The sequence below is a fragment of the Dermacentor variabilis genome, chromosome 4 (genome assembly GCF_050947875.1).
Source record: "Dermacentor variabilis isolate Ectoservices chromosome 4, ASM5094787v1, whole genome shotgun sequence".
NCBI lineage: Eukaryota > Metazoa > Arthropoda > Arachnida > Ixodida > Ixodidae > Dermacentor > Dermacentor variabilis.
The window spans coordinates 46,836,371-46,858,363 of NC_134571.1; the positions used below are offsets into that span (position 1 = coordinate 46,836,371).

A 21,993-nucleotide genomic window follows, 5' to 3' on the forward strand; every position below is an offset into this window, starting at 1 on the left:
CCACGTGCGGCGTGTAAGCGGATAAAGGAGCTTAAAAGGCTGTCAGAAGCGGGGATCCAAAAATTGTTTCCAACAGCGCTACTTGCGAGGCTGCAGCTGCCTCCTCACGGTAGAAAAAGAAGAAAAATAGTAGGCGAGAGAAAAGGAACAGAGAAGCAATAGGAGAACAACATCTTTGTGGAAGCCAACTCAGGTATTCTCGCCACTATGTGCCCGCATACTGACGTCCGTAGCGTCATGGCTATACACAGTATATTACAAATATCGTGCCTCTCGCCATGCCCATGTGCTCTCCCGTATTCCGAAGACTGCAACAATTACGTCGGCCGTATAGAGTATTTCCGCCTTTTGTTAGGCGGTGCTGCTCTCAGTTTGCTATATATAAGCGACGTGTGACTGGCAGTGCGGAAGACGAAGGCGCTGCCGATAAAGAGAGAGAGAGATTTGTACCTCTAACTCGCCTCTATAATTACTTACCTGACGCCTTAATTAAACAAAAGGCGTCCATTTCCCTTTTGCTTTGGCGTCTGTTAACCCCGTTACTTCAGTATCTTGGATGTACGATCCATATGCGGGAGGCGGAGCGTTACGTAGATGTTCCGTTGCTTGAATTTTCCTTAGTCCCGAACCGCGCAATGAGTGCTTTCTTGCAAGCAATCACTTACCCTGACCCTTGAGTTCAGTAACTTCCATGATTCGCTGTTATAGTTACTTTATAAAAATTAAACTTTCTTTACCACTGGCATTTGTTTTTTCTCTTTTTTATATACGAATGTCCTGTGCAGTCAAATGCGGACATGAACAATCCTTACTAAAGCTCATCGACGGTTAGATATTGCCAACAAATTGTATCAGGTTTAAATGAGCCTCAAATAAGAACACTAAGTCAGTATAGAGCGGTAAAGTGTTCTTCCAAAATTCAAGTTTCGTTGATTAAACGATAACGGGTTGATTATTAGCGGAGGAAATGGAGGCTAGACTTGTAGGTTTTCAATTTTGCGATGTAACCCCAGCCCCAGTGTGTGTGTGTGTGTGTGTGTGTGTGTGTGTGTGTGTGTGTGTGTGTGTGTGTGTGTGTGTGTGTGTGTGTGTGTGTGTGTGTGTGTGTGTGTGTGTGTGTGTGTGTGTGTGTGTGTGTGTGTGTGTGTGTGTGTGTGTGTGTGTGTGTGCGTGTGTGTGTGTGTGTGTGTGTGTGTGTCTTAGGCCCGAACACTGAATCGCCATCGAAATCCTTCGCTTAACGGCGTGTTGGCGAGGGAACTTCGAGGCGGCGCCGTTATTCGCCTTTCGCCTTACCGCCTTTCCTCGCTTACAACACCTCCTCTGTAGGTAAGAATGGCTTTATTATTATTATTATTATTTTGTATTGGATAAGTGTCATTTGCTAATAATGCTCAACTTAATTTTCCCTTTAATGTCCCTGCAGGATTGCGCATCCTCGTAACTATCAGAAAGAACACGCACGAGAATCCACTTGAAGAATTAAAGCAATCGCTTAATTGGGAAAGTTTTCGTCGCGTTGAACAAAGTGAGAAGCCACAAGACCAAATCTTCACTGGTGATCGAAGCAGGTTGGCTTGGTTTGTCTCACGGGGCGTGAATTCTGGACCGGCCGAAAGAAGAAGCCACCTGCAAGAAACGGACCGCGGCAAGGCTGAGCAGGTTCGACCACGATGACATGTCATGACAATGTACGTGGGAATTCCCTTCCAATTGTCATCAAAACGCAAGTGAAGCGGTGGGTAGCGCGTGCAGTTGTAGACGCGATAGACAACGTAGCATTGTTGCAACTTTACACTGTTTATCTTCAACGCGGTCTAATTTACTCAGCGGGACTTCACCCAATAGTCTCCTCTAGCTCAGTTATTGTTTCGAAGCGTTAAACACAACTAATCAATCAAAAAGACAGTAATTAAATGAATTAGCAGCACGCAATCGATCAGTGAATTACAGCCGAATGCCTTTACAACGAAATAATCTGTGTAACGAAGGTTTTCGTGCGTTCCAGCCGAATTACTATCTGTCCAACGAAGACCACTAACACAAATCTGCCTGCCCAACAAAAGAATATAGGCGTCCCCGAGGGCTGATTTGTTGCTTTACAGACAACGCAAGTAGCGTCACCACCGCTACCTTCCGCAGCCGGCACAGAGCGGCTGTGAGCATAGGAAGTGGGGTGCCTCAGTGCCACGTCTAAGGCGCCACTATGCAGGCGGATTTCGTACCAAACAGTAGCGTGCACCTCCCGTACCTCTCCTTCCCACTTCCTTTATCCAACGTGATGATCTGCTCAGAGCTGAGGACATGGTCGAGGCCGGGAGGACGGGATGGAAACAAAGATCAACGAACGCAACAGTGATGAACGGCCCGCAGAGTAACCAAGGATTTTGACGAGGCAGACAATAGCGGGGCCAGACGCTCTGCAGCTGTACCTTGCGTCACTTCTGAATTTCGCCACCGCGCACGCCGCGAACCTGGCTGCCAGAATTTAGCCTGTAGTCGCTGATTCCATCGAACTAATTGTTCAGAAAAAATAGCGACGTCATTCGTTAAGTACCTATTGAATTCATGCTAAATAAAGATTTTCTTTTCTCAGACGAGTTGAGCCTGTTCTGTAGCAAGCGGTACGCTGCGCGATACTCCTGCCGAAGATCCGAAGCACTTCGTTTTAAAGGCGTTTGAGAGTATTATTAAATCTCGCAGGAGAATTCATTCTATAAAAGAAGAGCTTTAGTGAGTGAATGGTTGAGTGAGTGAGTGAGTGAGTGAGTGAGTGAGTGAGTGAGTGAGTGAGTGAGTGAGTGAGTGAGTGAGTGAGTGAGTGAGTGAGTGAGTGAGTGAGTGAGTGAGTGAGTGAGTGAGTGAGCGAGCGAGCGAGTGAGTGAGTGAGTGAGTGAGTGAGTGAGTGAGTGAGTGAGTGAGTGAGTGAGTGAGTGAGTGAGTGAGTGAGTGAGTGAGTGAGTGAGTGAGTGAGTGAGTGAGTGAGTGAGTGAGTGAGTGAGTGAGTGAGTGAATCTTTCCACCGAAACACGGACCAGAGTCATCCAACACGGTAGTACAAAAAGAAAGAAATATATATTGGAAGGACTCTGCACGGACCTTGATCGTCGGCCTGGAATATAGCGTCCAGATGCGTCGGTTCAGGCGGCGGACCGATGGGAGCTGCGGCAGCGGCAGGGGCTGAAGGCACTCGTACACATCCCCCCATACCTGCCGCTCCATTCCTCCTCTCGAGCTGGTCGCGCAGGTCCTCGCTGTACTGGCGCAGCTTGGCGTTCTCGCGCTCAGCAACTAAACCGCCGCCAGCACGGATGAGGGCAGGAGATGTAGTTTTGTCGCAGAGGAATGGAACAGCCTCGGCGCCGAGGTCCGTGCAAACCTACCGCCACATCACTTACCCTGCAAGTGTTCCTTCAGAGCTGAAGGAGGAAACATGTCGATGCATCGAAACGTGAGCTGATTGGAGAGATTTAGTATTGCGCACACGAGGGAATCTAGAGGGATATGTTCCAACAGGCGCAAAGAATAACGCACGAATAAGATACTGCTGAAAAGCAGTGTAACACGGATGGGCACTTTTCTTTAGTATATATAGATAAACATTCGTGTGAGGAGGCTGGACATGTTTGCCCGGCTATACGTCTAGCATACTACTCCGGATAATGGGGGTGACACATGAAACGACGCATTTGTATACATAGCAGACACGCATGCACGCCAAATACGCAAGCACACACATTATCAAGTACTGCCTAGAGGAAGGCCGAGAGCAGTTTAGTGGCACGCACACCACTACATGCAGTGCTTCGAGGTACTTGATACAGCTCAAAGGAGCTGTCACAAAAACTTAAACCAGATTTTAGAGTAGCCCTTAAGCGGCATAGCGCGTGCTGACACCTGGAAAATCAGTATAAAGAGTGTATAGAGTAATGCATATACTAAAGCTACTGTAGGAGCGTGCTGCACCGAGCTTGTTTGTGTGTATTGAAGGGAATCAAACGGCGCTAAAGACGGGACCGTACAGTTTATAAGCGGCAGAGACAGCGCTACTAACTCTTTCTAATACTACTGCACTGTGAACTTCAGTGTGAACGCTGCCAAGTGTCTGAGACTCTACAACATCTGTTGTGCGACTGCCCTCTCTACGCATCACAGCAGAAGACACTGGCTTCGACGCTAGCAGGCATCGCCAGGCGAACATTGTCTGACAGTATTATTTTGTCTGCAATGCGTGACCGTGCAGTATAACAATAGCTACAAGTGCTGCTCTGGCCTACTTGAAGATTACAGGACAAGACGCAAGACTTTAAGGAAACCACTACTGTGTTAGTGTATACATGTATATGCATCCCTTTTTCCTGTCCCCGTCGTCATCTATCATCACTCTTCCTTGTCCCCTTTCCTTTTCTCCCTGTGCAGAGTAGCAGGCCAGAGCACGCTAGCTCAAGCCGACCCCTCTGTCTTTCTAATAAATTATCTCTCTGTCTAATGCACAAAAGTAGCACTACTACTACTGTGAAATACTGTGTACTCTGTGCTGTGCTACTACACAGCGTTAATACTATATATCATATACTGTACTGCTAAAGTAAGTATGCATAACCTAATGAAAGGAAGATTTACTTTCATTCACTCAGGAATTTGATACTTGCGTGACGTGCTCCGAGTAAATGTGATCAAACGTCCCGCGTAGCACCACGTTCGCAGACGTACCAATTACAATTTAGAATATGATATTTTCTTCAGCATCGTTAAGCGTCGTTAATTCATAATTTTAAGACATGAAAGTTAAAGGCCCTCTTAAAGTACCTTTTATTACTTGCATATAAAAATGAGCAGAAAAGAAAAGAAAACTACGCTGGTTGTACGGCTCATTTAAAGAAACACGATTTTCCCTGCAACACCAGGGGGGTATTCTGCAAGCGTCCTCCTAGCGGACGTGTCTATTCCGCCGGCTGCTGAAGTTCTGATTGGCTGGGCTGGGGTATACGCCCCCAGCCAGTCGGCGCTGCAGCAGCAGGCGAAATGGACATGTCTACTAAGTGGATACTTACAGAATGTCTTCTCCACCTCACCCCCCCCCCCCCCCAACCCAGAAAGCCAGAGCATTTGCACATATAACACACCCGCGCGCTTAACTGCGGAATGACAATGTTGCGCTCTACGCAGGCTACCAAGGTTAATAAATGTCTTATTAAATTGTCAATGAAATTGATGTTCTGGCTTGCTCTTCTTCTGGTATTCTTGCTTTCTTCTCTGGTATGTGAGTTGCATGCTATTATTTAACATTGAGCAGTGGATTGAGATGTATTTTTCTCTTTTCGAGAGAATAACTGTCTTTGGCTCTTTCTCCGGTATTTCTGGTTGGTGGCTGACGGTCGGAGGTCGCTGGCCAAAAGAAAAAAAGGGGGGAGGGGTGGGACTCAAAATGTACTTTATTCCCATTGATTGGCCCTCTGCTGCCTTCACGGACGCCGGCTTGACGCCTGGCAACGCTCAGGCGACCAAGGCAGGATTTGTCCGTCGCAAAATCTTGCACTGACGCGGTCCCTATGTGACGAACTGAACATGCGCGACAGTCATTTTTGAGCGCAGACGACGACTTGTTCATGTTCACCAAATTGAATATAGCTGCTCACACAAACATGCTCTTCCAAACATGGCGTGCATTCTCACTGCTTTCTTACGCGATGCAGGGTATGTGCGCTTTGACGTTAAGACTTCCGTCAACGCTCTTGCTGAAAACGGCGCACTAAGCGTTGTCGGTAATGTCGGCGCTCTCGTCCACAGCCATCTAAAGCGCGACAAACCTGCAGCGCAACTTGTTGCGACCTCTCTCAATGTCCGCGCTGATTTCATCAACGGGTTCAGCAACAGTGTTTGCGGAGTAACCAATCTTCTCAAAACTTCCTTTCATGCTACGACAAACAGCGTCTTCTAGCGGGCACATCTTTATGAAGACAACATCCGTAAGCGGTTCGGAAGACTTAGCTATGAGCTGCGAAATGTCAAAGCTTGTTCTAGCTTGCTGGTCTTCAATGGCTTATTTCAAGCCCTGCCGAGCCATGCACTCAGCGGGACTACGCAGGCCGCACCCGGGAGCTCCGCGAACCATGCGAGCCGCGTGCGTCGGGTGCGTGGTCTCAAACATGAGTGTTTCAAACCCCTGAAGTAGATGTCCTGGCACTGCTTCCACAGTGAAAAAATCTTAGCGGCTACATTTGAGTGAATTTTATTTATTTATTTATTTATTTATTTATTTATTTATTTATTTATTTATTTATTTATTTATTTATTTATTTATTTATTTATTTAAATTACCTGCAGCGTCTTATGAAAGGCATTATTGCAGGACCGTAGAACGAATCATAAACCACAAGATACTAAGTCATTAGATACCAAGAGGATTACTTGTGCCACTTTTGTTGGCATCACAAGGAAAAAGGAGTTTCCTAGTCAGAGAGTGAGTGGCACGCATGCCGAGTAATAATGCTGTCTTTTATGGCTCTTGCATAGTGTAGAACTGCATTAAGTAAATTTTTGTTGTGCTCAAGCGCACGTGCTGTCCCCGTCTAATTTTGTGCTGGCGACATTAGTCAAGAACCCAGCAACCATCTAGCTAGTCTGACATCATTATTTGATATAGTAAATGCAAGTGTCTGGTAGTGAAAGCGACATTAATCAAGAATCCAGCAACCATCTAGCTAGTCTAACGTGATTATTTGCTACAGTAAAAGCAAGTGTCTGGTAGCAAAAGCGCTGTGAATAGGATACCCCGGATGGCGACACGAATCATTGCTTGTGCATTGTTTAGGATCTTGCTTTGATACTGTGGGTGCTTGTATAATACATTGTTTTGGATGACCAAATCTTAGTTGCGAGTCGGCGCTTGTCCAGTAACCGTCTTCGTCTTTGTGACTTGTCGTTTTGCGTTTCCGTTACCAAAATGCGATCACTTACTGTACTTTCTGGTGATTTCCCCTTACGCGACCGGCTGTCAGGTGTTTGTTTCTTAAGGTGTTCTTCTCCCCGAGGAGCACGCCGAACGAAGGAATGTAGCTTTAAAGGGACGCGCTATAGTCGATGGTAAGAGATGAAATTTGTCTGCCTGGGAGTTATTAATGTGAACCAAATAGAAGTGCACCAATTCTTATGCACTGCACGCCAATAAAATGCGGCCCGCAATCGAGCTTGAGGTGCTGTGCTGAGAGCATAAAATTTCAGTAATTGAATTCTTGAGTTTTTACGAGCCAAAACTTCAATGTATTCATGAGGTGAGATGTAGTGTGGAACACCGGATTAATTTTGACCATCCGGGGTTCTTTAACGTGCGCATAAATCGAAGTATTCAAGCGTTTTTGCATTTTACACCCATCGAAATGCAGTTGCCATGGCCGGCAATCGAAGCCGCCGCCTCGTGCTTAGCACGGAAACGTCATAGCCACCAAGCCACTGCGGTGGGTTTACAGCAGAAAGCGAGACATACTTTCAGCAGCCGCGGTAAGTTTCTCGAACGGCAAGACCGCGGACCAGCACTCGCACATGCTCGAAGGTATCTATTCTTATCCATAACAAATGACAAAGAGCGGCAAGAAAGCGTCCCTCAAGCCACGTGACACATCCCTGACTTTCGCAGAAGCGCCGTGTAAGAAAGACGACGGTGCAGGCAACCGTGCAAAAACGAAACAAAAATAGGGCGCACGTCTCTGTACAAACGCCGACAAGCAACCGCCGAAGCCCTCAGCCCTGCCACAAGCCCTGCCACAAGACCGTATACAACAAGGCCCTTCATTTTCTAATCGGTTTACGGTGGCCCTTTTGCACTACAACAGATTCGCACTGTCGGCTCGTAGTTCGCACTATTTTGAAATTTTTGCCGTGTTAGGCCATAAGCCTGACACGAGTCAGGCTTATGGCTTTTCACCGGCGCTTCAAATGCTGCTCAGAATTCGATGCAGAGTATAATGCAAGCACCAGAAGCTGAGGGGGTGAGCGAGGAAGGTGCGCGGAGGAGGATGGTAAGTTGACAATGTTTAACCTTGTCGGCAAAAACATGTATAGAGGGGCTTTAGTCCTTGCGGCCTTCCGTTTTCACTGCTCCTGTAGTTTGACGAGCTCACTTCATCGGCACCCTACAAAGGGTGTCTGTCCTCCGTGCATGGACATCACGAGAGTAAATGCTGTAACGCTGAAAGGAGAAGGTGCGCCATTTCATTCGTCACATTCGCTAGACTGACATAGCACAATCAGCGCGTTCAGACGGTGATACATCCGAAGGTGGTCTATGTGGCCCTGTTTCACCAGCAGTACGTGTCCAGCAGAACCGCATTACTTGTCAGTTCACTCCATTTTCGTTTTCCATCAACAGCAAGCCCTCTTCGCACTGTCCGCTGGTCACTCGCGCCGGTAATAGTTCGTTTCACTAATGCAGGAAGTTGGGCGGGTGGTATAGTTGCATAGTGACGGATAAACAGCGCAAATAACGACTTTGACTTACAGATCAGCATGAAATAAAACAAAAAAAAATCATATTGTTCATCCCGAAGCAGGTAATAAACTTTGGTGAAGTCAGAGAAAAGAAAAAAGAACGCTTGTTACGTCTATTTAATTCCCAAGTCCACATCTTCATGAGCGCTGTTCATCCGTCACCATGCAATAGTTCATAACTACGCACCCCTGCACTCCCGGGTGGTCCTCTCGACGGCCTGCTCCAGTTGTGCTGCCCTCTGGCGGCTGCGCTCGAGGGAGGTCTCCAGACAGGACCCCTGCTGGGCCATCTGGTACGACCAGAAGGCCAGGGCCCGCGAGCACGCGTCCATGATGATCTCCGGGCTGTAGCCAGCCAGCACCATCTTCAGACGCACGAGAAGCAAGTGCACCACAGTCCCCCAAGAGCAGGTTAGTACGCACACAGACCTCGTCGAGAGAAACGAAGCCACAGGGCGCATGACAGCAGCTGCTTTAGAGACCCGTCTATAGTTGATCTTTCGTTTATTCACACCGTTCGAATTTTCGAACCAGAAATAACAGCGGTGCAAGCAAATTGAACAATAACGATGAAGATCTTCGTTATCGTTGTCGACGTTGCTTGCACCGCGATTTTCTGGTATAAACATGCACAATCTAGACCCCGTAAGGTCCGGAGAGAAAGACTAACTATACCTTCCTTAAGCTGGAGATGTTTATAGCGCCACTTATAATTCCATAGGTCAGCAGTCATAGTATAATTTCGGCAGCGTTTGGGCTGTAAGCAGCACTCATGCAGTCCCAGTTGCATCGTTTCTATGGACAAAAGAAACAGAAAGAGAGAGAGAGAAGAAAGGGGAAAGAAAGGGAGATTAAACAGAGGGGAAGATCCGGTTTGCCACCCTACACTGGGGAGAGAGGGGAGGCGGGTAATGTGACAGGAAAGTGAAGAGAGAGAAGAATAAAGGGAGTACAGATACACAATCACAATCGGTTATTGTCACCGCTTCTATTGGCCGAGGCTGCATTTCAATTACGGAATAAAAAATACAGAAATAAAGTATATGCACAGGATAAAGCAGAGCTCATTTAGCCACATCGTAGTGCAGTATTAGTACCCAATGCGGCCTCGAAGTGAAACAAATATTCCTTTCCGCTTGGGTTCGGTGTTTCTTAAGAAGTTACGCTCGTAACAATTGACGTAACCAATCATTCACATAACGCTAATCGACGCCCAGCCATTGCAGATACTGCAGTGATTCGCTTGCAAAACACAGAAAGGCGGAATCTAGGCACCATTGACAGACCAAATTTTTTTTTTTTTCTAAACGCACGCTATGACCAGTGTTGATGCATTCCTGTGTCCTAAAGGTGAGTGTATCGACAGCAGCCAAACTACGACGTTTCCTGAACTAAAAATAGTTCCTCAAGGAACGATTTCCTTTTGAAAGGATGATTGCATTATCTCGCTACTTCTGATCTGCCTGTCGACGATGCGCTGTTGTGCTCACCGTTCGGAAGTGCTCAGGAGGGTCGACATCCACGCGCACCAAGTCAAACTTTCCCGGCAGTTGAACGCCGCCTGGTGGAGTTGTAGAAAAGGGCCGCATAGCGAGTATGTATATGAATGAATGAACACAGAAAAAAAGTTCATAAATGTCCCGACAGAATTGAAACCAATAGTTTATCCCCCGTTATTTCTCAGCCTTTCTTCATCGGAAGCGAGAAACCATGACAACGGACGGTATACCTCTTGGAAAGTGCATTGCGCGCAAGGACGTGCTTATTTCGGGCTCGGAATATTCAAACTGATCGACTATGTTACAGCAACGATCGCAGCTGTTGGAACAAAGCCAGAAAATTAAATGGGAGGAAGCCCGCTAAAGCACGATTATTTTGTCGTCCATCAACGCTCGGTGCGCACACATCGCCTTCTGCCTTGGGTTCGTCTTGCGAAGTAGGCCAGCGCGCGCCTTGAAGAAAACTATAACCTCCGAATGCAGAGATCTAACTTGGCTCGAACTTGACTTCTGGCAGTCTCAAGACAGCTTCGCCGCGCGTCCTAAATCGTGCTTGAGCTTGCGGACGACTTGCGAACGACTTGGCTGCGTCGAAGTCCGCTCAAGTTTCAAGTCTGCTCCCGGGCTAGCTTGAAACTGACTTCGTGTGTTATTCCAACATGTCCGCCTCCCGAACGGACCTCGCGCGGAGGTTAGCTGCTTTCGAGTTTGCTTGCCACGCCATGGACACAGCATTTTCAGAGGCGCAGCCCTTCCCGAAAATTCCGCGACCCACCCTACGTGACCGAGGGAATCCGATGGAGCTGTACGACGACAAGCAATTCCTCGGTCACTACAGATTCACGAAGAACGCCATGCGACTTCTCGCTATGTTGCCTATCCGGGTAAGCGGGGACAACAGAGGACATCAAGTTTTTCACATCACATGCGCGAGAGAGAGACGAGAAGGAGCGCCTAGTGGGGGCGGATGCAAACAGTACGTGGCCTCCGAGATCTAAACGCAAACGGGCAATCTCGACGGCCATAGAGATGGCCACCAAACGTGAAAGACGCAAAAAGAGAAACGTTATTTCGTGTTCTTCTTCGATCTGGTTTTCGTATTGTGCCATGTTAGTACGGCTTTCACGATGAACATGCTTGCTTACTTTCGCTGCCATCAAAATGAGTACCATCATACTTCGGCTCGTGCTTCTGCGTTAAACACGAAATCTAGATGTTTCTTGCAGCACTGTGTTTCGCTAGTAGACGGCACCTCTATTGCAGCAACATTTCTATTCAGCAAACGCTGTCTGACACGGTCGCCATAGGTTAATAACGCGCACGAAAGGTTAACAGTTACCGTTTAAAAAAAAGCGCAAAAATCACATATGCATTTCATATTATATGCATTCACATATTATCTTCCTCACATTGCAGTTACGTAGTGCGGCAAAACGTACACAACGTAATGCGGTGAAGCATACACAATGTATTGCGGTGAAGGAAACTAAGAAATTGCGCAAGGCGTAAGTGTGAACATCGTGTCATTATTACAGCGACGCTGTATATGACTAGCCTATTCGTCCTTCCTTCCGTCCGTCCGTCCGTACGTCTTTCGCCTGTACGCCAAAAACTTCCCTGGCGCAACCCCGTGCGGATGCACGAAAAAAAAAAAATGAGAGGCGCGCGATTGGCTGCGTCAGTAGTAACGTCGCTGCTCTCTGTCGCAGCCGAGCGCACAGCAGTTTCTTTCCAGCCCTGAAATGGGTAGGCCCCGCGTCATACGTACTCCTGAAGTGCAGGCAGCTTTCGATCAGCAACGCCACGAGCATAACCGGGAACGAGCTCGTCTACGCCGTGCCGATACTGCAGCCCGGGCACAAGAGTAGGCTCGTGCCGCCGAGCGCAAGTAGGAACTGCGTACCGGAGATCCGGCAGCCTACCAAGCCGTCGTTTAATGAACATTCGGGATTAACCCAGTGATAAACACTGGGGACGCGCGTTTCAGCTTCGCTGGTTAACCATCTGTACGGAATGGTTGGGCGGTGATTTTTATTTCGTATACTTTGGCGGCACCTCCAGGACACCAAAAGGGGCGACGGGGACACGGAAGCTGAAACCTGGACTCGTCTGTGGGTTGAGGCATTGCCTAGGCCTCCGCCTCCCAAGGGTGTATAAAATCTACTGTCCATTTACGCGGACGGCCGATCTTGTTTGAGAACACGTACCCTCGGCGCGATCTGGCCTCGGCGGCAACCACCCACTGACCGTCCTGGTTAAAGCTTTGATCACCCCGCTGCCCCTTGGGTGCCCTGAAGATACCTCGCAGCCCACTTTAATATAATCACCTGCTCTTGTCAGGCCTCCCTTCCAAGTATATTTTTGTTTTCGCCTGCTAGATTATTTCACCACAATACACGTCGGTATTGCGATGAAGCTTACTAAATACGTTGCTTTGGTAAGATTTATTCGTGCCTGCTTCTTGCCTTCGCGCTTGAAGTCTCACGCATTAAGTATAGTAGTTACCAAAGCACACTGACCATTATGTAATGTCTATAAGACTCTTGCCGAAAGCTCAAAGAAAAGCCGTGAAGTTGAAGAAGGGCCACTTTAGAGTCATCCAAGCTAACGCAACAAGTCAGTAAAGATGTCATTGTGCAAGGCACAATTCTGCTACAGCATTCTATACATTCACAGTTCGCCGAAAAACTTACACGCCGGGCAGACGGGGCGAGCAGCCAGCTCCCGCGAAGCATCTTCCTCGCAAAAGACATCTACGTGCATCGTCAGCTGCTAAGGAGGCAAAGGCAGCATTTGGTCCGGCGAATGATGGACAGTATTTGCGACGCTCTCTCCCTCTCGCTTCCCTTCACATTTCGGCTAAACGTAGCTGTTGAGTAGGAAATTCATATCTGAGAAACGACAAAATGTGCAGACAAAATGGCAGTGTCTTTACTCAACCTTGTTCTTCTTGGCAACAAGCAAGCAACACAGCAAGCAACACACAACAAGCAGGTGAACTTGCCTAACCACTCAGCACTCGGCTGTGTTTACCGCTTTTGTGAGCGTTCACACGGCCACTATGTGGAGCTTCTAATGAAATTTCACTTTCTAAAGGCAGCACAAGAAAGGATACGAGAGCAGGAAGTGACCTGAAATGCAACGGGAGACCAGGTTATCATCCTGAGAAAAATAACACAAGGAAAAAGATATTTAAATTCTGGATCGCATAAATAGCGTAGTTTCAGGATAATGCGAATATAGAGCAGCATTCGTGCAAAATATTAAGCTTGAAATACAAGTAGATGGGTCACAGAAGTCTCGCGAAAATAGGCATTTCGGGTAACAGGACTGAAAAGGGACGGGGAAAAATGAGAAAAATTATGCGTGACTCTGCTATCGCAAACACCAGAGACCAGTGGAGTTGGGGGAAGGCCAGTAAAGCATTGCCAAACCGTACACTTGTCTACTTCTTGCTGGGCTTCCCCCAGCTTCACCGGTGCCTGGTGTTTGCGACAGCAGAGCCACGCATCATTTTTTTTCCACTACAAGATAGAGGACCGCCGAAGCCAGCGCGCAGGTTTTTATCGGAGAGCAATGACGTCGCACCACCTGTGTCCCCACCACGCCGCTCCTTCTCCCTCGCTAGGCTCCACCCACTCTCGCCGCGTCGCTATACTGCGCAATGCTATTTTTATACTCTGCTTTCACTCTCTCTCAGCTCTCTTTCTCCCAGCTCGGCGAAGCTGCGAACGTCAGGAGAAACCCAGCGAGGTTCTAGTAGCTTCACTGTAAAAGACGCCACCATTACCGCTCGCAGGCAAAGAAATTCAATTTCAGCAAATTCTACTTCGCTGCTGGTGTAAATTTTCGGCAGCGGTGAATCGTGACACAATTACGCCGCTGTGAAAAATAGACCAGAAGCGAAAACGAATACGCCTGGTTACTGCAATATTAGCTCTGTGTTTGTCCGATTGAGCTCTGTGCCTCCAGGTGACCGCACCGCTTCGGTCGCTCACGTTTACGCCTCGCGCCCCACCCGGTAAAACGCCCACTCCGCCTGTGTTTACCGGAATACCGGACAAACTAAAGCTCTCTAATGACACAAAAGCTGGACGGTTGAGAACCAGAGTGGCGCCTCGGCATGAATAATAGCTCAAGCTCTTTCATCCACTTGCCAGCGCTGGTCGCCGGAAACATGTTTGAAGGGGCTTTAAGACTAGTCAATGTATCATAATCGTCGAGATTTGGTGCGCTGGTGACCCGATGAAAATCTCGAAAATCTCGAAAAGTCACCCTCTTCGACATGTTTCTAATCACGCCCAGAATAGAACACGCCTTCGAAGAGAAGCGCGGGCTTGCATTCTTAGTTCGTTGGCCCTATTTGTTGTTGCTGTTGTCGTCGTCGTCATCGTTGTTGTTTAAAGGAGCAGCCACCCTTGCAAGAGAGAGAGAGCGATAGAAAGGAAGCAAAGGCATGGAGGTCAACCAAATGCTAGTCTGCGGTTTCTTACCCGCACGTATAAGTTACGTGAAAAGAAGCTTTAGAAAGAAGGGAGGAGAGGGAAAGAAAGAGAAACAGAAGAAAAAACTTGACGATTGGATCGCTGAGTGCGAATGCAGTTCGGGGCAAAGGAGATGAGGTACCTATAGGCTTTCTCGCTCGTCTAAGCATACGCTCTCACGCCGGAGTGATTACGTAAGGAGCAGTCCCAAATTAAAATAGAAAGTAAGAAAGCAGCAAGAGGTGGTACAGCCGATGGTGATACACCCTCTACATTCTTATTTTATTTTTTTATCAAATACCAAATAAATTAAGGATAAATAAAGGCGCCACGAAGGGTGTCGAATGTTTGCAATAAAGCATTATACAAACCCAAGCAACCGTGGTCAGTTTCTTTCGGCATTTGGCCAGGTTGCACGTGAGTGCATTCGCCATACGAATTATCAGCGTAGTTTTCCTGCGTAGGAAACAAAGAAAAAAAAATAAACTGCAATAAGGTATGCGACCAGGCTAGTTTGTGCTATCCATGATGTTTGATAACATAGACAAAGAACGGAGAAAGAGGTGACAATTAAAATGAAGACAAGCGCTGTTTTTTGGGAGAGGAAAAGACAACGGTGACACCAGAACGCTGGCCAAACTTCTTTAATCGATGCGGAGCACGGTGAACGTGCGGGATTACCGCCACTTTCCGTCTTGGCGATTCCCGTACATTAGTGACGGTTTCGCGCACACCCTGCACGATCTTTAGTTGTTTTCTGAAGCAATGTTTCCACTATCGATATCAACAGTTGTATGGGGTACGTCAGGTCCTGAAGACTGGACACTTGCGCATCAAAGCTCTTCTGAACTGTATGACTGCAGGAGTTGCTTAAGGCATTCCAAAAACACGTGTTCGCGATTACCTTTTTGATGAGCTTATTGTTGGATGACCCGAAAGGTAAAAGTGTCATTTTTGGCTCGTGGTGCATAGCACCAGCAGACATTAACGGTTGAGAGCGTTAGCTTCATATCTAGAAACTGGATAGCATATTCTACCGGAAGCCCATGACTGGGTCTCAAAGGGTGAAGGCATTCATTGAATATAGTTAACGTCTGATGAACACAAGAGCAGAAAAGTAATTCGTCAGTGTCTAGTAAAATTAAGAAATCATCGATATACCTGAAAGCTTTCGAAATTCGCGAATCTGGGAGCTTAGGAACAATAATCTTATCGGGGTGAGACAGCCCTTAGGACAGCGCGCTTGTCTTCGTTTGTCGCCTCTTTCGCCGTCCTTTGTCCACGTTAGCGCTGTCAAACATCATGAATCAACAAAAAACGAAAAGGCGCTGTTATCAACAAGAATGTCTCGCATGTAAATCTCGTCGTGCAAGCATTCGCGCAAACACTCGTGCAATCAGCACGTATGCTCCCGGCGTGACCAAATCCAGCGCTTTATACCAGGTGTTTCACGAAATCCGTTCGAAATTCCTTAAAATTAGGGAAGGCGAGATAAATGATTATCTCCATATTGCATTTACGACGGAGTCATACATTTGAAAATGACTCAATGTAGTAATTAAGCAAGTAATTATGCAAAGTAGACCCATGAAACTTTTTGACCGAAAGAGCCATGCGATTGATACGTATGGAAGACTTGAAGCGCGCCATTCGAGTAGGTCGTAATCGTTTCTAAAAATGCGAGAAGTTGACACTATAATTTTTGCAGCGTCATATTTCGACCAAATGGGTACCGGTACGCGCCGGAGTAACAGGAAAGGAATGGGCAGACAGCGAGGTACGAGCAGCCCTTACACGACAATCCGTGCCGCACACAAATTATATACCACGCCCACCTTCACCCATCTATACTAAATCCATCGGCCAATCTGCGCTTCGCAGAGCAAGAGAGTATAGACAGAATCGCAATGGGCGATGTTCATTTTCCGGATGTGCCGAGGTAGCTACCACGAGGAACCCAGGTACTAGTGAGAAGGATGACCACATATATACAATGATGTCACCCCACAAGAGAGATATCTTTTTGATGACGAGCTAAACGAAGGAATGTGCGCGCAACATGCCAGCAAGAAGTCATTAGAAGACATGTGATGTGGGATTGTCCTAGATAGACACAAGGTAGGCCTAATACACAAGCGCATCATGTACGGAATAGCTCGAGATATCAAGCCAGCCAGGCTGAATGATTGAATTCGACCTCGAAACATCAATCAGGACGATCTTTCGCATAAGTGGCTGAAGCTTGACGAATCCGTCTACGGACCAGGCCGCCGTCTCCTGGGGAACCGGCCATCGCCACACGAAAAACCAAGGCCCCTGTATAGGGGGCTTCCACACACCGCTAATGCTAGAGAAAATCGGGCCTTTTCTTTCTTTCTTTTTTAAATATAAAGACGCTACAAATCGAAAATGTGCAGAAAAGTGAAACTGAACAGCCAAAGAGCGTAACTGTGACGCCCATAGTAGACGCCCACGGGTGAACTGATTGTGCCTCACTGGTGGATGATCCTCAAGCGAGCACCCTTTCCAAGCGGCAATCTCGGGCGCTTCATGGTCGCCCGAAAGTGAGGCGCACCCCCCCCCCCCCCAGCAGTTATGGGCGCCACAATAGCAATTTTCGACTCTTCAGTTTCTCTTTTCTGCGTGAAATTGTCAGGAAATCAACACGCTGCAAAAAATTACCAGCTTCAACTATTTGAATTTCTGGGAACGGTTACGAGCTCCTCGGATGGCAAGCTTCTAGTCTTCTGTTGGGATCAATCGCATGGCTCTTTTGGCTAACAGTTAGTTAGTCTAATTTACATAATTACTTGTTTATTTACCACACAGAGCGAATTTGAAATGTATGACTCCGTGATAAAAGTGTCACAAGCTACATTTCGACAGCACAGTCCCTTACCCACAAATATTTGCTTGGTAAACGCTTTCTAAGAGTGACTATTGTGCCGCGATGGCGCACGAAAACCGAAGGTAACGTTCAAACGTAAATTGTATTCAAGGGTGATATTTTCGAGCGATCATTTGCGGTATATAGTGCATCATCTTCAAGATACTTCGTGCGTCTCTACATCGGGCGCCTCGAAGTATAGACGAACGAAATCCTTTTTATACACACGCCAGAAACGAGCAGAAACCGAATGCTGCATTTGTCGCGAAGGAGAACACAATGCGGAGTCCATGGTGTAGATGCGGCGGCAAGCCATGCAGAAATGCAATGCCGCCAGAGCGAAATGGGCGAAGCTTCATCACGTCTGCAGCCCGGCCTGTCTGGCCGTGAGTTTACGCTCTAGTTCACGCACACTTAGCACCCAGCCCCTCTATCCCGGCCGTGCCAAGCCTCAGCTACTTATCCTTTACTACAGATGGCGGTAATTGTCTGATCGGTCGACGAGTCCGGCGTTTCCAGCGTGCCAGGCAGCGGCCGGTGAAGTCGGATACGTCATGCCGGAGGCGCTAAGATCACTAAAATTTTGCCTTGCGCTTTAAACGTGACCGGCAGTAGCGCGGCGATCAGCTGTTGCCACAGCGCTAGCGGACAAGTGCGAGGCGAGCGTGCGCTTCTTTGTCGAAGGCGCAAACGCAACACGCTCGCTTCGGTGAACCCGAACAGCATGCTGCTGGTCAGCCAAGCTAGCGCGTGAGACACGCTGTTCCGGCAGGTGCGGCGTGCGATAGGACATGTTCTATACTCCCACGCAAGCCACACTAGAATGTGCAGTGTCCAATTTTCGCCGATGTAGCGTAACTGCGCCACGCCTGGGTCGCGTCCGCGTTAAGCCGGTCTATATACCGCAGCTTTAGCTTGGTCACCCCAATGCGCTCTTCGAGCGGAGGCAGAACGCATCGAGGCCCTGCCACAGACCTGCTGTTGAACGAAAAGAACCAGGTAGAGGAAACAAACTGGACTTGCATTCAAAGAACATCGCGGGTGCGCAACAGCGTTGTCACAGCGCACGAAGCAGCTAGCAAACTATATACTATAACTCTGAGGTTAGCAGACAGGCGTGTGGGACTGTTCGCTGATAAACCGGTACGGAAAGCAATCAAGGAAAGCAGGCGGCATGGGCGGTGGTTCTCCACATTCTTCACTGTACGTCCCTTCCGCCGAGTGATAATGGTGGCGTCTTTTCTTTTTTTTTTTTCAATTTCGGGATGAAGAACAACGATTTTTGCGAGCTCTTTGTGACGGATTGACTTGTATTTCAAGCGTAAGATATTGCACAGAATATAGGCGTAAAGTGTTCATTTTTCCGGGGAGGGAGGGGGGGGGGGTCTACCAGCTTTCCGAACCCCATATATATAGGTCACCTGTCGGGGAAATATGTGAATCTACAAGTCCTCATAGTAGGAGACACTTCAGTTTCACAGCTTGAGTCCTCTCGTACAAACAAGAATCTGGCGTCTCGCGGTGGTGTAATGTTCCTTCGTGTAATTGTCATATACTACTATTGCTTCGCCTTTCCGGCGAAACTGCAGCCTCTCTGATTGAAAGCAACTGAACTGCGTGCCTGTCGCAAACTCAAAGAGCCAGCGCATCACCTTGATAACGGTACGGAAGGAGCACCAACAGCAGGTTTCGCGTTTCGCAGCAATACATTCCTCTCATTTCTAGGACACACTTATTATCCGTCTCTCAAGGCCAACTGATCGCATTGATAACGAAAGCCCTTTGATAACGCGTCCGAAGGGCCACACTGACTATGCGCGAAACGCGAAAAGCAATGGAATAGGCATGGAATCTAGAAGCGTTCGGTGAGGGGCTAGTTGGTATGACATTATGAGAACAAAGAAAAACTGCGCAAAAAAGATCAAGACAGAGAAAGAACCACACGACACAGGCGCAGACTCAAAATCACAAACACAGGCGCAGGCATGGAATGTTTCAAAATCCCGGCTCTGCTATAGCACCGCAGAGTGCGCGCGCAGCTAAATTTCGCGCCAAAAACTTGCTTTCGCGCCAGAAACCAAATTAAAGTGACGGTTTTATTTTTCATGAAAGTGTATGCGTGCTGCAAAAACAGGTTCCTGTCAAAAAATAAACGCGAAACAACAAATCTAGAGGCGACCCACAGCTAGAGAAAAGGCAAAACCGATGCGTTCAAAAAAGTAAATATAACACTTATAAATGAGCCGAATTGGCAATCGGGATTCCTACACAAAAAGTTAAAATAAAACATCAGATTTCAGTTCGCCCTTATTATCTATGAATTCGTAAGCCCTGTTGAAAACTAGCTGCTGCGTAGAGGACGTGTTCGAATAGGTCTTCTGCAGCCACGCAGTACTAAGTTTGCTTTATCACGTCTTCAGTGGCTTTCTTGATGACCGACGCTCGAAGTCTCGGGCAGGCATCCGTTATCCTTGCCTTGAGCTAATCTGACGTCTGTCTTGATCATGTAAGCAAGATATTTCACATGACGCCAAAGAAAGCAATCGAGCGGAGAGAGGTCAGCTGACTTAGCCGGCCAATTTACGGGCCCGTGCCTTCCAATCTATTGCGCATAAAAATTCGGATCGAGCCAGTTGCGTGCTCGGATACTGCTGTGTGCGGATGCCCCATCTTGCTGATGCCACAGAAGTGGAAGACGTGACAGCGGGACTTCGATGAGAAACTCATCAACCACTCCTTCAAGGAGTTAGTCCACGTAACGCTGTCCAGTCAGTGTGTGATCGAAGAAGATGGGTCTAATTATAGCACCGGCATAAATTCCGCACCACACATTGAACGACCACTGATACTTGTGCCGATTGCGATTTACCCAGCGTGGATTGGAGACACTTGAATATTGTGCATTATGCAAAGTTACCTGGGAGTTTCTGCGAAAATTGGCTTCATTTGTGCACATGATGTTGCTCAAAAAGTGCGGTGACACACCCGCACTTGTGAGGACACAATTCGAGAAATCTAGGCGATTCTAAAGGTCCCTATCTTCCAAGCATTGGTGCTGGTTAAGGTGATACGAGCGAAAGGCCGTCATTTAGAATCCTCCAAACTGATAACTTGGAAATTAGTACATGGGCTGCTACGTTCCGCACACTAGCGAGAGGGTTTGAGGCCATAAATGGTAGAACACTCGTGTGTAGGCTAGGTCTCAAAAATGGAATCTTTCGCCTTTCTTTCTTAATGCTGCCAGTTTGTCTCAGGTTTTCGTAATTTCTTATGATAGCCGATGCGTTTCGTTCACCACTACACTTCCATGGCTGATATATATATAGATATATATATATATATATATATATATATATATATATATATATATATATATATATATATATATATATATATATATATATATATATATATATATATATATATATGCGTCCTGCATCTTGTTGCCATTTGCAGATCCCTGGGCAAGGGCCATGTTTTCCTTCTGCTCATTATAGAAAGACATGGCGACTGGGATGAAACAAAACGCACCTTTAAACATTTGCACTGACGTTGTCAATTCGCTTTTGTGATGGCAGGTTTTGTGGTGAAAAACAAAAGAAGAAACTACATCAATGCACTTTATCTACGCTAAGACAACAGCCTTCACAGGTTGTTTCCAAATAACATCAAACGGGACGGGTTAATTCGGCCGGAGCGCGGCAGATAAGGCACTAGCTCGATCGCGATGTTTCTTCTTTATTTTCTTTATTTTGTTCTAACTCAGAGGGAGCCCGTTCGAGTGCGCTGCTTTATGATGCGGGTGGGAGCGCAGACACGTGGCATTCTCCATATTTCGCCGGGTTTATTTATCAATCGTAAAAAGTTAGTACACAATTGGTAAGTCGCTGAAACTGCCAGTTAGATGTCCCTTGGCTGCCCTACTAATGCCTCACTGACACGTCGATAATTAGGATAGTACGTCTCGAGACAGATAAATAATTACAATGGCCTAATTAAATCTCAGTTACGAAAAATATTATTGGCAGCTACTCCACTGTACTGGAAACAATATGCACTAGATTTTCGCCGAGTAAAGCATTGCTCTTTCTTTTAAATCTTGGTGAGTGATATTTAATTGGGACGCCCTATATATATTTATGACATCTGCACACAAGTGACGATGTTTTCATCCCTAATAAATGTTGTAAATTACTAGATTTTTTTTAGTGAGTCGTTAGCATTGGCTTACTGGAAAGAGAAGCAATACTGAGACACACAACATTCACGCGCATTTCACACGCCGTTGATAAAAGATTCTGCCGAAGGGGTAACTGAACTCTATAGGTTCTTTCCAGGGTAAAAAAAGCGCGCAAAGCAATTTGAAGCGAGGTGAACATATAGCAACAAATTCATTCTTTAGGCATAGGCTATCCATACCTTTAGAAATAATTGTTAATTGGCTACCTCCTCCTCTTTCAAAGGTATAAAAGTTGTCCTGTGTATATATTTAAACATATGCACAGGTGTATGTGCATAGTATTTACAGTGTAAATGTAATAGAGTGTTGAAGTGAAGAAATACGGATGAGGCAGCCGCCGCTGGTGCTTCTAATGCGCTTGTCCTCCTATTGTCAGGATTTGCAGAAATAAAACGA

General features: G+C 47.0%; 1 protein-coding gene across 1 annotated transcript; it reads right to left on the reverse strand.

Annotated features, from left to right (window-relative positions):
- Positions 1-1,394: 1,394 nt before the first annotated feature.
- LOC142577745 (uncharacterized) lies at positions 1,395-14,921 on the reverse strand. The gene is made up of 8 exons (XM_075687199.1): positions 14,842-14,921; positions 13,102-13,117; positions 12,680-12,739; positions 9,978-10,048; positions 8,675-8,852; positions 3,399-3,419; positions 3,100-3,291; positions 1,395-1,629 (listed from the first exon to the last, which is right to left on the reverse strand). Exons 1-8 carry the CDS (start codon positions 14,902-14,904, stop codon positions 1,553-1,555), a joined length of 678 nt encoding a protein of 225 aa, XP_075543314.1. The 5' UTR covers positions 14,905-14,921; the 3' UTR covers positions 1,395-1,552.
- Between the last annotated feature and the right edge of the window lie 7,072 nt (positions 14,922-21,993).